Source organism: Calidris pugnax, unplaced genomic scaffold (assembly GCF_001431845.1).
Source record: "Calidris pugnax isolate Ruff unplaced genomic scaffold, ASM143184v1 scaffold8, whole genome shotgun sequence".
Classification (NCBI taxonomy): domain Eukaryota; kingdom Metazoa; phylum Chordata; class Aves; order Charadriiformes; family Scolopacidae; genus Calidris; species Calidris pugnax.
This window is the reverse complement of record NW_015090830.1, coordinates 24,202,983-24,216,079: the sequence shown is the minus strand read 5'-3', so window position 1 is coordinate 24,216,079 and position 13,097 is coordinate 24,202,983. Positions and strand designations below refer to the sequence as shown.

General features: G+C 49.6%; 1 protein-coding gene across 2 annotated transcripts; it reads right to left on the bottom strand.

Moving 5' to 3' along the window:
- Positions 1 to 3,619: 3,619 nt before the first annotated feature.
- On the bottom strand, positions 3,620 to 11,903 carry NRSN1 (neurensin 1). Of its 2 annotated transcripts, none has more exons than XM_014941114.1 (3): positions 11,715 to 11,903; positions 6,798 to 6,995; positions 3,620 to 5,206 (listed from the first exon to the last, which is right to left on the bottom strand). In XM_014941114.1, exons 2-3 carry the CDS (start codon positions 6,984 to 6,986, stop codon positions 4,808 to 4,810), a joined length of 588 nt encoding a protein of 195 aa, XP_014796600.1. In that variant the 5' UTR covers positions 6,987 to 6,995; positions 11,715 to 11,903; the 3' UTR covers positions 3,620 to 4,807. The 2 variants fall into 2 exon arrangements, with proteins under 2 accessions (XP_014796600.1, XP_014796601.1); XM_014941115.1 differs by lacking the exon at positions 11,715 to 11,903 and adding an exon at positions 8,831 to 9,250.
- Positions 11,904 to 13,097: the final 1,194 nt, after the last annotated feature.

The following is a 13,097-nucleotide window of genomic DNA, read 5'->3' as shown; positions in this document are numbered from 1 at the left end:
GGGAGAGAAAGGGCAGCAGATGCTGAAGTGACAAGGCCAGTAGATGCAGGAAAATGATGACATTCCATAAAGACCTCTCACCAGCTGGACAAGCATCCTCCCAGTGTCAGACTGGGGGTGCCCTCGGCTAGGGAATGGCCTGAAGCTGTGAGTCTTGAGGCTGAAATTGCTGGAGCAGCAGATCCAGTACACTCTTCAATCACCTAGCTTATTAGCCGTGTTTAAAAATTATCTCCCATCTTTATCTGCAAAAACCCCATGGATGGTAAACTACAGAAAAGGAGGGGGGGGGGGGGACCTGCAAAAAAACTGCTGCAAACGATTAGGGAAAACAATAAAACCAGTTAATTGCGTGCTGGCTCTTCTATTTGTAGGGCCTGATTTATTGTGAGTAGGCAGAGATTATTTTCATAACAGTCCCTCGGTAAATTACCTGACAGCAAAACTGACCTTTGCCCTGCTTTAATGTATATGGAGTGGGCTAATGCAGGAAACACGCGCCGTGCGGTTGGCCACGCGTCCGGGTAAGAGCTGGAGAACATCATGGGGTGGGTGGATTGTTTGCCTGGAGATCAGAAGGCTCCAAAGGGGGCACGTGAGGTCTCTGAATATGGGAAAGAGGAGGATACATGGGTCTCCCCATTTTTTCCCTCTGGGACAAACTGTGCCCTGGGGATGAGCTGGCAAAACCCAAGTGTCACTTCTGTAGGTGGTGCGTGGGCATTAACCCCAAATGGCTGGTGCAGGGCAACGCTCCACAGAGATGCTGCTTCTCAAAGTGGTGGGATGAGGAGGGAGGGAGCATGTTGATGCCTCCAAAGCCTGCTCAGGGAGCTTCTTATTGCCTCGCTGCCCCTGAGGTGCAATGAGCTGAGAAGGCAGCCTGCTGTGTAATGGCAGGATGACCGGTCAGTGCTGAACGAGCCAAAGTGCTAATTCCTTTATTTTACCAAAATTGTTGCTCTGCTGTTAGCCCTTTGATAGAGAGCTGCTGGCAAAATGCATCCAACTGAGGTTCTTGTGGTCTTTTGCTGTCTGCCTTGGATTTCACATCCTCAGGGGCTGAAGAGCCTCCCTGGTGTGTGGGTTCTGCTCTGTTCTCCCCCGGCCAAACCTCTGTCTCTGCCGGCTGCTGCTGAGGATGCTGCAGCCTCCCTGCTCTTCTGCTGCTGCTGTCACAAAGAGCTGTTTGCTTCTACTTGCCCGTGATTAAAAACCTCATGCTTGGGAATGGCAGGCTGAGGCTGCAGCAGAAACCAGGAATTAAATGTGCTTACAGTCAGCTCGGGAGGAGGGGACGTTTCTGCCTGTGATTCACTGTGCGCTGGGAACAAATGGAAGATAAAGAGGTCAAGACAACCTGGAGGGAGAGGGGAGGACAGAAGAGGTGCTGAAGAGAAGCCTCCTCTGCACAGTGTGGTAGGGGAAGCAGACCTAACCTTCAGGAGAGCATGTATTAACAAAAACGAAGTCAGTGATTACCACTCAAGACTGAAAAATGCGATTTCTTTCACCACAATTGCAGAGAAAATGGTGCTGGGCATTGAAATTTTAAGCCAAATGAGGCAAGAAACAAGGTGAACATGAAGAAACTGAAAGAAGCCTCCTTAGTGGAGAGGTCAGAGGGCTGGAAAAAGAAGAGCTTGGCTGCTCAAGCTGTATTTCAGTAGCACTAGGGGGTCCATTGATGTGCTCTCTGAAAAGGTGGGGGCAGCCAGTGCCAGGAGGGGCAGCCCTCAAGAGGAGCGTGCACTGGGATCTGCTGGGGGTGGGAAAAGGGAAGAAGATATGTGGTAGGGAAACGATACCTGCAGGGACAGATTGGCCTCAGCCTCCCTGGAAGAGCGTGGCTGCCCCTCGCCGCTCCCCAGCTGGAGGCTCCATCACAGCATTTTCCCTAAAACCAGCAAAAAAGCCCATCTCGGCTGCTCTTTCGCTGACGCTTCTGTTCCTGCACCAAAGGATGAAGGTGTTAAAACATCACAAGGAAATGGATCTCAAAAACGTTTCGCGTGTGTCTTAAAAGTTTCCAGTGTGTGGCTTCTTAATAGCAGCAGAGTCATTTTCTGCTCAGCATTTCTACAAAAAGCCCTGTGTGGCACTGACTCTCTGCTGTGAAGGATTGCAGCCTCCGGAGGTCTCGAGTCTGGAGAAGCTCTAAGCAACTGAAACGAGGGTTTAATGAGGTGAAATGTGTGTGGCAGCGTTACCCGTGACGGCGTTACCAGCTTCGCTGCTGACAAATCCCAAATGCCTTTCCTACCTCAGCAAGCTTCAGTCAAATCCTTGAGGGTTTTGGGGTGGGTTTTTTTTTGTAGTTTGTTGTTGTTTTTTTTTATTTCTTCCCCCTAGCACCTGGGTGATGCCAGGCATGACTCATCCTCTCTTGTACTGGCAAAGGATGTTCAGTTCTGCAGGAGCGACACGCGACGTGACCGAGTGCCTGGTGTTCGTTATCAGCTCTGCTCGTTACCTGGCGGCTCAGCTCTCCTCTGCATCAACATTTAGCAAAGCTTGCACGGGTCCATCTGCGTTTGAGGTGTTTTAAGGAGAACAAGCCTGACCTGTGCTTTCCTTCCCAGCTGGTTTTTCAGCCAAACTCCCAGTTAACAAAAAGGGAGGTGGAGAGAAGGGACTCGGCAACAGCTACAGGAGCCCTCGCTCTCATCTCCTGCGGTGAACTTCGCTGTTGAACTTAAAATGTCACATTTCCTCCACGCACACAATTTTTAATTAAAACCTCTCCACTGAAAAGGTCAGGACAGCTTGACTCTCCGCTGCCCACGCGCCGCCAGCAGTGGAAGCTAATGGCAGTAAACAAAATTCCTCCCAACCTGAAAAGCGAGTGCTGAGGACCCTCTCCACCTGGAGTAACTAATGAATGGGTGGCAGCAGTGACAGCCCATCCCCGTGTCCCAGCCCTGTGAGGAATTGCTACCCACCACCCCTGTTTGTGCTGCTTCCTTGATAAATAACGCACAGCTCCTTACCTTACCACTCTCCTCATCTTTTCCTCTTCAGCACAGCTTCATCTGCTTCAACCCTGAGATTACAACCTTATTTTTAAGCATTAAGCGATGCGCTTTTGCACGTCTCGCACGTGGGTGCCACCAAACTGTCAGATGGCACCAAAACTCATTCTCTGGAATTCCATTCCCTGGAATCACGTGCGCCTGATGAGCTCTTGACTCTCCCTCTTCTCACTGCTGATGTTTGGGCATTGCACTTGCCTTGCTAAGACAGGCACTTTTCTTTGCAGAAGAAAATATTACCTCTGACGCTGTCGTCAGCCACGCTAATTATTGCAGGTTCAGCTGAAACTTCCAAACACATTATGTTCTGGTTTATTTTAGTTATGGAAGTATGAGCCCAGTCACAGACAGCAAAATGTTTTATCAGCAAGGGAAAGAGCCCAGCTGTTACCAGGCACCTATTGTCAGTGCACTGGAATCTTTTTTTTTTTTTCTATTCACCACCAAAGTGACTTCATCACCTAGGACAGCCAAAAACCCAGACTGCATTAAGAAACTGTGAGTTTCAACTGCTAACCTCTCCTTTCAAACTGAAATATTAAATTTATAGAGAAACCTGTTTGACTAGAAAGAGACTTTTCACAAAATCCATGGTTGGCTCACGCCTAGAATTTTATTCAATCCATTCAAAAAAATAGACAGAACTATAAGGTGGCACATATTGTCAGAGAGTACAAACGTCACATCTTTCTTTATACAGTTTAATTTAAATCCATAGATTAAGACTGTGAAATAATTGCCCTGGGTGGGAAAATAATTAAGGGTCTTTCATGAAAGGACAAGTCTTCAGGTAAGCGTTTACACAGATGTATCTGGTTAAGCGTAACTTTTTCTATCCTCTATAAAAATATAAACAGCATTTCAAAATGTTTGTAGATAAGGATGTTAAGGTCACCTAACATGGCATTCAGGTACTGACAGAACATGGGGCCTGGGCATTTCAAACCACATTTAGTAATCCTCACCCAGCCAAAAACTAAAACATTTTGTATGAGCTTCAAACATAATAGGATATAATGAAACAAACAATATCAAACTAAAGATACTCAAGTATGATGTTCCTCCTCCACTATAAATCCCTTATCTTTACTTTGCATTTTTTGGCAATATGGCAATGACTAAGACAAATGTGGCCGTTTTGCACAGATTAATTGTAACTCGGAATCAATTATAACTTGCCTTTCCCATAAAGTAGCATTTCTGGGAAGGGACACGTGCCAGGGTGAAATTAAGGGCACTCACTGTCACGTGTGTTTTACCTGTGCACTAATACTTTGCTACAGACCCTAGCACGTGACAGGAGGGCAAGTGCAAATCACAAGGGCAGAATCTTGGCTTCCCAGACAGCAGAACCAGGCAGTGAAAGTAAGACTAAACAATATCTTAAAGGCAAGAAGAAAATTAAACAAAAAGCCAACTCATCTAAACTTTAAATAGTGGGATGTAGGATGTTCCTGGTACGGCTGCCATAAACACACCCTATGGTTTCCAGGGATGCCGTTTGATAAGCTAAACACCTAATCGTTGTTGCAAGGACTTATTGGTTCAACACAGATTAAAATGTTGGAATACACTGAACATACTGGTCACAGGTCTCATCACATAATTTCCCTTTTACCAATCCTAAATTTAGTGTTGGAGCAGCTTCCCCATCAGCTGTGTGTTTGTACAGCAGAGCACTGGATGTTGGAATTGACTAGCACGTATGCCAACAACAGCTGATATTTTCCAGTGAAAGTGATCTACAAGCGAGAAACAAAACCTAAGGGAAGGGGTCAGGTTTCAGATAAAGGTTGGACATTTTGAACTTTGGACAAAGTGACAGGTATCTTTGATTCCCCCGGTGCTGGCGCTTTTGTGACTGGGCTTGCGTGGGCTTTGATATCAGCTATTCTCTCCTTAAATCTTTGCTGAAGGTACTTTTCTTCTTTGGAGTAACTCTTGGCAAAAGCGGACATCAGCAGACACGCTGCCACCGTGGACCCTCCGACACAGAACAGGATTGCTCCTGCCAGCTTGCATATATCCAGGGACCCGTTAAACTGAACGGCACGGGTATCCACCACCACAAAATCATCCTTCCCTAGAGCTTCGATTTTCGGTGGCACAAGAAAACCCACTATCAGAACCGTTAAACCTATCAGCATAAAAGCCGTCCCGGAGATGAGTCCGACCTGGAGAACAAAGAAAGAAACCAAAAAAAAAAACAATTAATATGCCTTTTCAGGCCTAAGAAGCATTTAGCTTTCACTGTGTCATGTAGGTACAGTTGTCTCTTCTAGCAGAAAGCTGATATTTTTCTTTTAGGTCATATGTGGCCTCACCAGGACTAGAATATATGGAGCAACTGTCTTTTTACAACTCATATTTATGTAATTCAGTATTGACATTTCTGGAAACAATAGAATATGCACATCTACAATTAAATAGCATCCACGTCCAAAAGCCTCATCACAGGGAGCCAGACTCTTTTCAGTGGTTCCCAGTGAGAGGATGAGGGGCAACGGGCACAAGTTGGAACATAAGAGGTTCCACTCAAATATGAGGAGAAACTTCTTCACAGTGAGGGTGACAGAGCCCTGGAACAGGCTGCCCAGGGAGGTTGTGGAGTCCCCTTCCTTGGAGATTTTCAAGACCCGCCTGGATGCTCCTGAGTAACATGCTCTAGCTCTAGGCAATCCTGCTTCAGCAGGGGAGTTGGACTAGATGATCCCTATGGTCCCTTCCAACTCTAAAATTCAGTGAAATTCAGTGAGAGGGTCACAGTTTAACGCCAGTGCTGTGTGACTGACTATTTCTTTAGCTTTAGGTGGTGGTTAGCACCAACAGTTCAGGCCCCGCTGACAGTCTGTGTCATACCCACCACTTGCTTTTACTCCATGAAACATCATTCCTTTGCAGGGGTTAGAAGGAAGTTGCCATTGCTGTGAACACATCTCAGGGTATTTCCAGCACGTACACACAAGTGTAAGTGCAGAATTTGGTTCACGCAGAATGGCCCTGCCATCAAAGCAGAGGGGTTGGATGAGATGGCCTCACGAGGTGGTGGTTAGCACCAACAGTTCAGGCCCTGCTGACAGTCTGTGTCATGTCCACCACTTGCTTTTACTCCATGAAATGTCATTCCTTTGCAGGAGTTAGAAGGCATTGCCATTGCTGTGAACAGATCTCAGGGTATTTCTAGCACGTACACACAAGTGTAAGTGCAGAGTTTGGTTCACACAGAATGGCCTTGCCATCAAAGCAGAGGGGTTGGGTGAGATGGCCTCACAGGCTCCTTCCAACCCCTGGTGTTCTGCCTTTTCTGTCAAGTTCCCTGACCTTAATGGAGATCTTATGGTTTTCTTGATCCCTCAGAGTGCCAGATTAATGGAGATCTTATGGTTTTCTTGATCCCTTGGCCTCAGAGTGCCAGAGTTAACACTGTTAACCTACCAGTCCTATTCCCAGTAACCTGGCAGCACTATTGCAGGTGCAGAGCAGAGATAAATTACACTACCAAGCTATGGGTGGGGCTTCCCAAGCAAGACTTTGATGTTTCAGTGACATGGCTCCTTGTGACAGATAAACTAGAGGATCCAAAGACCCCAGAAAGCTGATTTATCTTGGGAAGAGAGCCCTGCTTTCAGACAGATGGTCATTCAGTCGTCTCAGGGAAAACTGAGCAACAGAAGGCCCTTCTGCATGAATACCTAAAACCATGAGTTACATGGGGAAGTCCTGAAATGGGAGTTTCTCCCTCCAGTAGACAGCAACGAGCAGTACCTTCCAGAACGTAGAGCTCCACCTGCTAGGCGATCTCTGGATCTGAAAATCATCCTCATACTCCCAAATCGAAGCTGTGCAGTCCTCGTAAAACTGATGCAGGTAGGAGCGAACTCCATAGCGTTGGTAACCTCCCTCGGTGCTGCCCTGCGCGTGCTTGGACCCGCAGATGTCAGCATAGGAGCTCATCCTTCCTACCTGCAATGAGAGGTTTCACACAAAGCAGATCGCTACTGATGTGGTGGGGGAGCAAAGCTGGCTACAAACTCTCCAGAGCAACTTTAGGAACTTTCCCAACTGCTGGGTAAGGTGGTTTTTTTTAAGTGTTTTTGCCTGAGCTTTTGAAATGCAGGACTAAACATCGATGTAACATTCACAGCCATGAGGAACAGAGGCAAAAGAAGTCCTAGAGAGATTGAAACTGTATATATCCTGTACTTAAATATGGATAATTAAAAGTGAAAAAGATGGAATGCCGTAACAGCACCAATCTGCTCACTGAATACAGTAAAATGGAAGGATTAAACTCATGGCTAACTACTGCTCCCTTGGAGAAGTCAATGCCAAAGCTCCTGCTGACTTGAATAAAATCAGAATTTTGCTTGCTATGACAACTCCCAACAATGCTCCCTACTCTTTCCACTTCACTGAAGTTCTCCTAACACACAGGATCTGTATTTAACTATGCAGGTCCCAGGCCTGAACTTGCTTGCACAGGCATAACGCTACTGAATTCACTAAAGTAATACTAGCCCCTAAAAAAACTACCGCAATGGGTCAATGTTACTTAACCTGACTGACTTCTCTTTTAAAAAAGTTCAAAAAGTCTTAGTCCAAAGGGAACTGTTAATCAGTCCTTGCATCTGAATGTCACAGCTCAATTTATAGCTTCAAGCGGTCCACCTGATTGCCTTGGCCATTTTACTTAGAGGCAAGGAAGGTTTGATGTGCTCATGGCAGTGAGGACCTCCCAATTTTGCAGCCCTACAGCCCTCTGCCCTTCAGGAATGGGTGATCTTGCTGGGTATGCAAGAGAAACAAATGCTGCTGCGGTTTAATTAAGCAGAAGCCAGAAAGTATTGATGGGGAAAGGCAATAGCCTGAATGAAGCTCTTGGCTGGCTCTGAAATCACTGCTGGTACAACAGTGATCTTCCAGCCTTTTGGAATCTGGTTGCGTTCTTGGCCCGGGGATAAAGAGGGGTTTGCTTTCTCCTCACTATAAAAACCAGTAATCTTGTTTTTTATTTATTTTGTATATCTAGTATGTATTTAGCTTGGGATCTCATGATCTCAACATCTTATAATTGCAAACATCTCCTTTGCAACTTGTGAGGAGGTCTCAAGGCTCTCTCAGAAGTCATGACTGAGTGGAGGAGGACCATGTGACACGGGGGCAAGGGCCAGAGCTCCCTCCAGGAGAGGTGGGGGGGACAGTGGTGGCAGCTGAGCTTTGCAGGAGTAGCACCAGGCACATCTTCTGGCAGGAGCCCCTTCTCCAAACCCAGAACTTGCCTTCGCATCCCCTGCAGATTTCCCTTTTCCACTTCAGCCATGGTAAAGTGTTAGGAAATACTTTCTGAGTCTGTGGATGGGCTTGCTCCCTGCTGATGGCAGGGCACCAGTGCCCTCCAGAGCATGTGCTGGCCTCCCCAGGCAAGGCAGAGAAGCAGGCAGGGTGGATGGAGACCTTGAGACAGCAGGAAATTCCTGGGTGGCACCAGCCACTCACCAGGTGAGCAGGGAGAGCCTGGCACCCAAGACCAAGTTGTAGGTCACTCACACTGACGTGTCCCACTACAGTTAATGTATTGAAAAAAATTAGTTTGCTGTTCTCTTTTATAATGCTATGACCTTTTGAACACCATTACTTTTTGAAGGACAAAAAAAAGTGGTATGGATAGAAGTATATGATCTGAACTCTTGTGAAGAAACACTAAAAGTTATTCTTCTTCTGGAGCCTGTTTGTTCTTGTGCAAAAGAGCTCCTTTCCTATTCCCTTGTGAGTCCCTCCCTCTCCTGTTTATTCCCTACCTGAAAAAAAGAGGAAAAGAAGTCCTCTCTTCTCACTGCCACCGTTTCTTCAGGCTAGCTGCCATCTGCCACAGGGCAAGCACTGAAGAGTTCTCATAAAACCAGAGTTCTGCTCACCTCATAAAAATACCTTAGGGTGAAAGGAGAGGATGAAGCAATGGCATAGTTCCCCACAGCTGTCCCAGCTCTCACACAGAGGGCCACACAGCCTAGGTCTCAAGGAAAAGAACTGTTTATGCCCATATTCCTAAACACTGTTTTGGTTATGAGTAAAGAAGCACTCTGCCTCCCACAGCAGAAAGAGAAGAAACTGAAGAGGCCACCCAAAGCTCTTGCAGAGACTCATTCTCTTGGGTTCTTACTTAGATCTTTATTCTCGCATCAACCCTACATCCTTAAATAAATTATGCCCAACTCCTCATTCAGGGAAGCATGTTGAGCATCACACAATAAGCAGAAAGTGAGGCATTTTCCCCAGGTGGATGTGACTCTGTGAAGTCAACACAGGGAAGGACCAGACCTAACATGACCAGACAGTGTGGCCTGGCAAAGCATTACTTGCATTACTCCAGCTGCCACCAGGAGACAGTTTTAGAGCTGCTTTGATTTCTCCAGAATTCAGCAAGCAGGTGAAGCACACTGATCCAGCTGAACCAGCAGGTGTAGGGGTATTGCAATTAATTTAAAAAAACCTCAGTGTAATGTGACAGCCACATAAACACTGTCTTGCATTCACTGCACTGTCTGCAGGTTTAATCGAGAGAGAGAAAGGAAGGTGTGGTATTTCTCACAGCTCGATGAAGAATTGCCTGTAAGAACCATCCAGCCTGGAATCACTTATATGACACATAGGTTCTTTCTCCTGAGCAATCTAAAATGCTAATAGGTGATTTTGGTCAGGCATATGAGCAAAATGATAAGTAAGAGCTGGGGTGGGGTGGAACAGAAAACAAAAGAACGATGATCTTTTGCTTGAAAGAGTTGTGATAGCATCCAGTAGTATGACCTTTTAAAAATGGAAGAAAAAAAAAAAAAAGACTGCCAGCATCATTAATTCTCTTCAAGCACTGCATAACATTAGTCCTACCCAACATTTTCTTTATGCTCAGACTCTTCTACTTAAGATAAGTGATCTCCTATCTTTTGCAAAATATCTTGTCCCTTAGAGAGAAGGGAAGAAGACTTCCCAGACCTATATGACTCATTGAAGCAGCCTGGTAATTTGGCCTAAAATGGTCTCTCTTCTCAGCTGCAATGTAAATATAACGCTGTTGTTCCTGCTACTTACAGATGGGGCAGAGGAAGTGAAAGAGTCAGAGTATGGTGGGAGAGAACAGCTCTCTATAAATAAGGAGGAAACATGTGTCACAGCATCAGTGTGCATCGGGTGAACAAACGCTGCGGCAGCTCCGATCTCTTCAGGGCTGACGTGCATTTCCATATCTCACCCTCACGGCTGAGAAACTAAATGCTGGAGTGTTGGGAAACTTACTGCTTCCCGATGGCGAGTTAAAGTCACCGTTACCCAAATCTGCACGAGCTCTGCGCGGGCATCCAGGCCCCAGGAAGTGCCTTCATCATTAGAAGTTTTTTTCCAGCGCCTAAAACCCCGAGGTGCCTGGGAACACGTGGGATGTACGATCACAGCGATCCATCCCCTAGCAACTTTTGTTTAAAAAAAAAAAAAAAAAAAAAGCAGAAAAGCAGCTGTCCTGTTTACTTTGAGCATTACTATTCTTCCCCCGATCTGATCTGGGGAGATGTGACCGAATCGGGGAACGGGCAGATTAAGAGATGAGCACGCTGCGGAGGGAAAAAATCACCTGATAGATCTTCCAACTACTTTGCTTTTTTCCTGAAGGGCTGGATGCATTAAGAAAAAAAAAAAAAAAAAAGGAAAAAAACCAATGAAAATCATAAGGAATTGGCATCTGAAGGGCAGGACCAAGGAAATAAGGATGTGTGACATGCATTGCTCCGTGACACCACCCCAAGGCAAGCCACAGACACCGATGTGCCCACGGGTGTGAAGTCCCCCCTCTCCCTCCCTTCTCCAGACCGACAGGCTTTGACCCTTCAGCTCCCGGGGACCACCTTCCCCCTCGGAAAGCCTGAACCCCCCAACCCAGCGAAGAGCAAACACCGGAATAAACCCCCCCGCCTTCTGAGGGCGGCCTCCGGGGCCAGGGCCGAGCGGTGCCGGGCTCGGCCTGGTCCAACCCCCCCGAGATCGATGCGAGCCCCCGGGGGGCCACGGCTCCCCGGGCAGGTCCCGTCCCCTCGGGGCAGCCGCGGCCGTTCCCCCGAGGGGATGCCCGGCTGCTTTTCGGGGCGACTCCTTCTCCCCACGGGGGTACAAGCGGGGCCTGTGCGGCTCGGGGGGTGCGGCACAGGCATCCCCTCCCGGATGGAAGGAAGCCCCGCCGGCTTCCCAACCTCCGGGGGGCGGCCCGGGGGCAGAGGCCGGAGCGGGACGCTCTCCATCACCCGTCCCCCCGGGCAGCGCGGAAGAACTCCGCAGCTCCCGGTGGTAGACCTGGCCTCCCCCTCCCCCCCCCCATCCCGGTGGCGGCGGGGCAGCGCGGCACCCGCATCCCCCCGGGGAGGACCGCGACCACCTGCATCCCCCCGGGGAGGACCGCGACTCCCCCTCACCCCCATCCCCGGGCCGGGAGGCGAAGCTCGGCGTCCCGCTGTACACCCTTTTTCCCCCCGCCGGGTGGCCGCCACCTTCCCCCCCGCGGGAAGCTCCGCGCCGTCCGCCTCCCCCCTCTTCCCTTCCTCCTCCGTGAGGTCGCTGCCGGTCAGAGGAGCCTCCCCCACCTCTCCCCGCCCCAAACTACCCAGGCCAAGTTTGCCGTGAGGAACGGCCCCGGGGTTTTACCTGTCCCTCCTTGCCTCTCCCCTCAGGGCCGGCAGAGCAACCGCGGCGGCGCTAGCTGCGGCTCTCCCTCCCCGGTCCCATCTCCTCTCTGCGCCGCCCCGGCCCCAGACAACCACGTATTATGTACGGCCCGGAGCGCCGACTCGCTCCCGCTCCGTGCCTGCGCACTGAGCCGCCGCCGAGCGCGGAGGGGGGCGCCGGGGCCGCGCTGGGCCCGCCGCCGCCGCCACCCCCGCCCTGAGGTGGCTCCCCGGGGCGGCGGTGAAGGAGGGGGGGAACGGGACACAACGGCGCCGGGCCCGGTCTCCCCCTCCCCAGGATGTCCAACGAGCCCGGTGCTCCGAGGGGCCGCCCCGGGGCCTCGCCAAGGACCTCAGGGTGTCCTCCCCGGGGCGGGCGGGAGCAGAAGGGGCCGCATGAAGGACACCCATGGGTTCACGAGGGGCAGGTCCTGCTTGACAAACCTGATCTATGACAAAGTGACCCGCTTGCTGGATGAAGGAAAGGCTGTGGATGTTGTTTATCTGGACTTCAGCAAAGCCTTTGATACAGTCTCCCACAGTATCCTCCTGGAGAAACTGGCTGCCCGTGGCTTGGATGGGAATACCCTCTGCTGGGTTAAAAACTGGCTGGAGGGCCGGGCCCAGAGAGCGGTGGTGAATGGAGTTAAATCCAGCTGGCATCCAGTCACGAGTGGTGTCCCACAGGGCTCGGTACTGGGGCCAATTCTCTTTAACATCTTTATCAATGATCTGGACGAGGGGATCGAGTGCACCCTCAGTAAGTTCGCAGACGACACCAAGCTGGGTGGCAGTGTCGACCTGCTGGAGGGTAGAGAGGCTCTGCAGAGAGATCTCGACAGGCTGGATGGATGGGCCGAGACCAACGGGATGAGGAGTAGGGCCCGAGAGGTGATTGTCCCCCTGTACTCGGCACTGGTGAGGCCTCACCTCGAGTACTGTGTCCAGTTTTGGGCTCCCTACCATAAAAAAGACATTGAGGTGCTGGAGCGGGTCCAGAGAAGGGCGACAAAGATGGTGAGGGGTCTGGAGCACAAGTCTTATGAGGAGAGGCTGAGGGAGCTGGGGTTATTCAGCCTGGAGAAGAGGAGGCTGAGGGGAGACCTTATTGCTCTCTACAACTCCCTGAAAGGAGGGTGCAGAGAGGTGGGGGTCGGTCTCTTCTCTCAAGTCACAGGCGACAGGACAAGAGGAAATGGCCTCAAGTTGCGCCAGGGGAGGTTCAGGCTGGATATTAGGAAAAATTTTTTCACTGAAAGGGTTATCAGGCATTGGAATGGGCTGCCCAGGGAAGTGGTTGAGGCACCATCCCTGGAGGTGTTCAAAAGACGGGTTGATGTAGTGCTGGGAGGTATGGGTTAGT

Coding starts and splice junctions, on each gene's coding strand:
- NRSN1 (XM_014941114.1), bottom strand. CDS start 6,986: ATGAGCTCCTATGCTGACATCTGCGGGTCCAAGCACGCGCAGGGCAGC. Junction 5,207..6,797: donor GGAGCTCTACGTTCTGGAAG/GTACTGCTCGTT, acceptor TTTGTTCTCCAG/GTCGGACTCATCTCCGGGAC.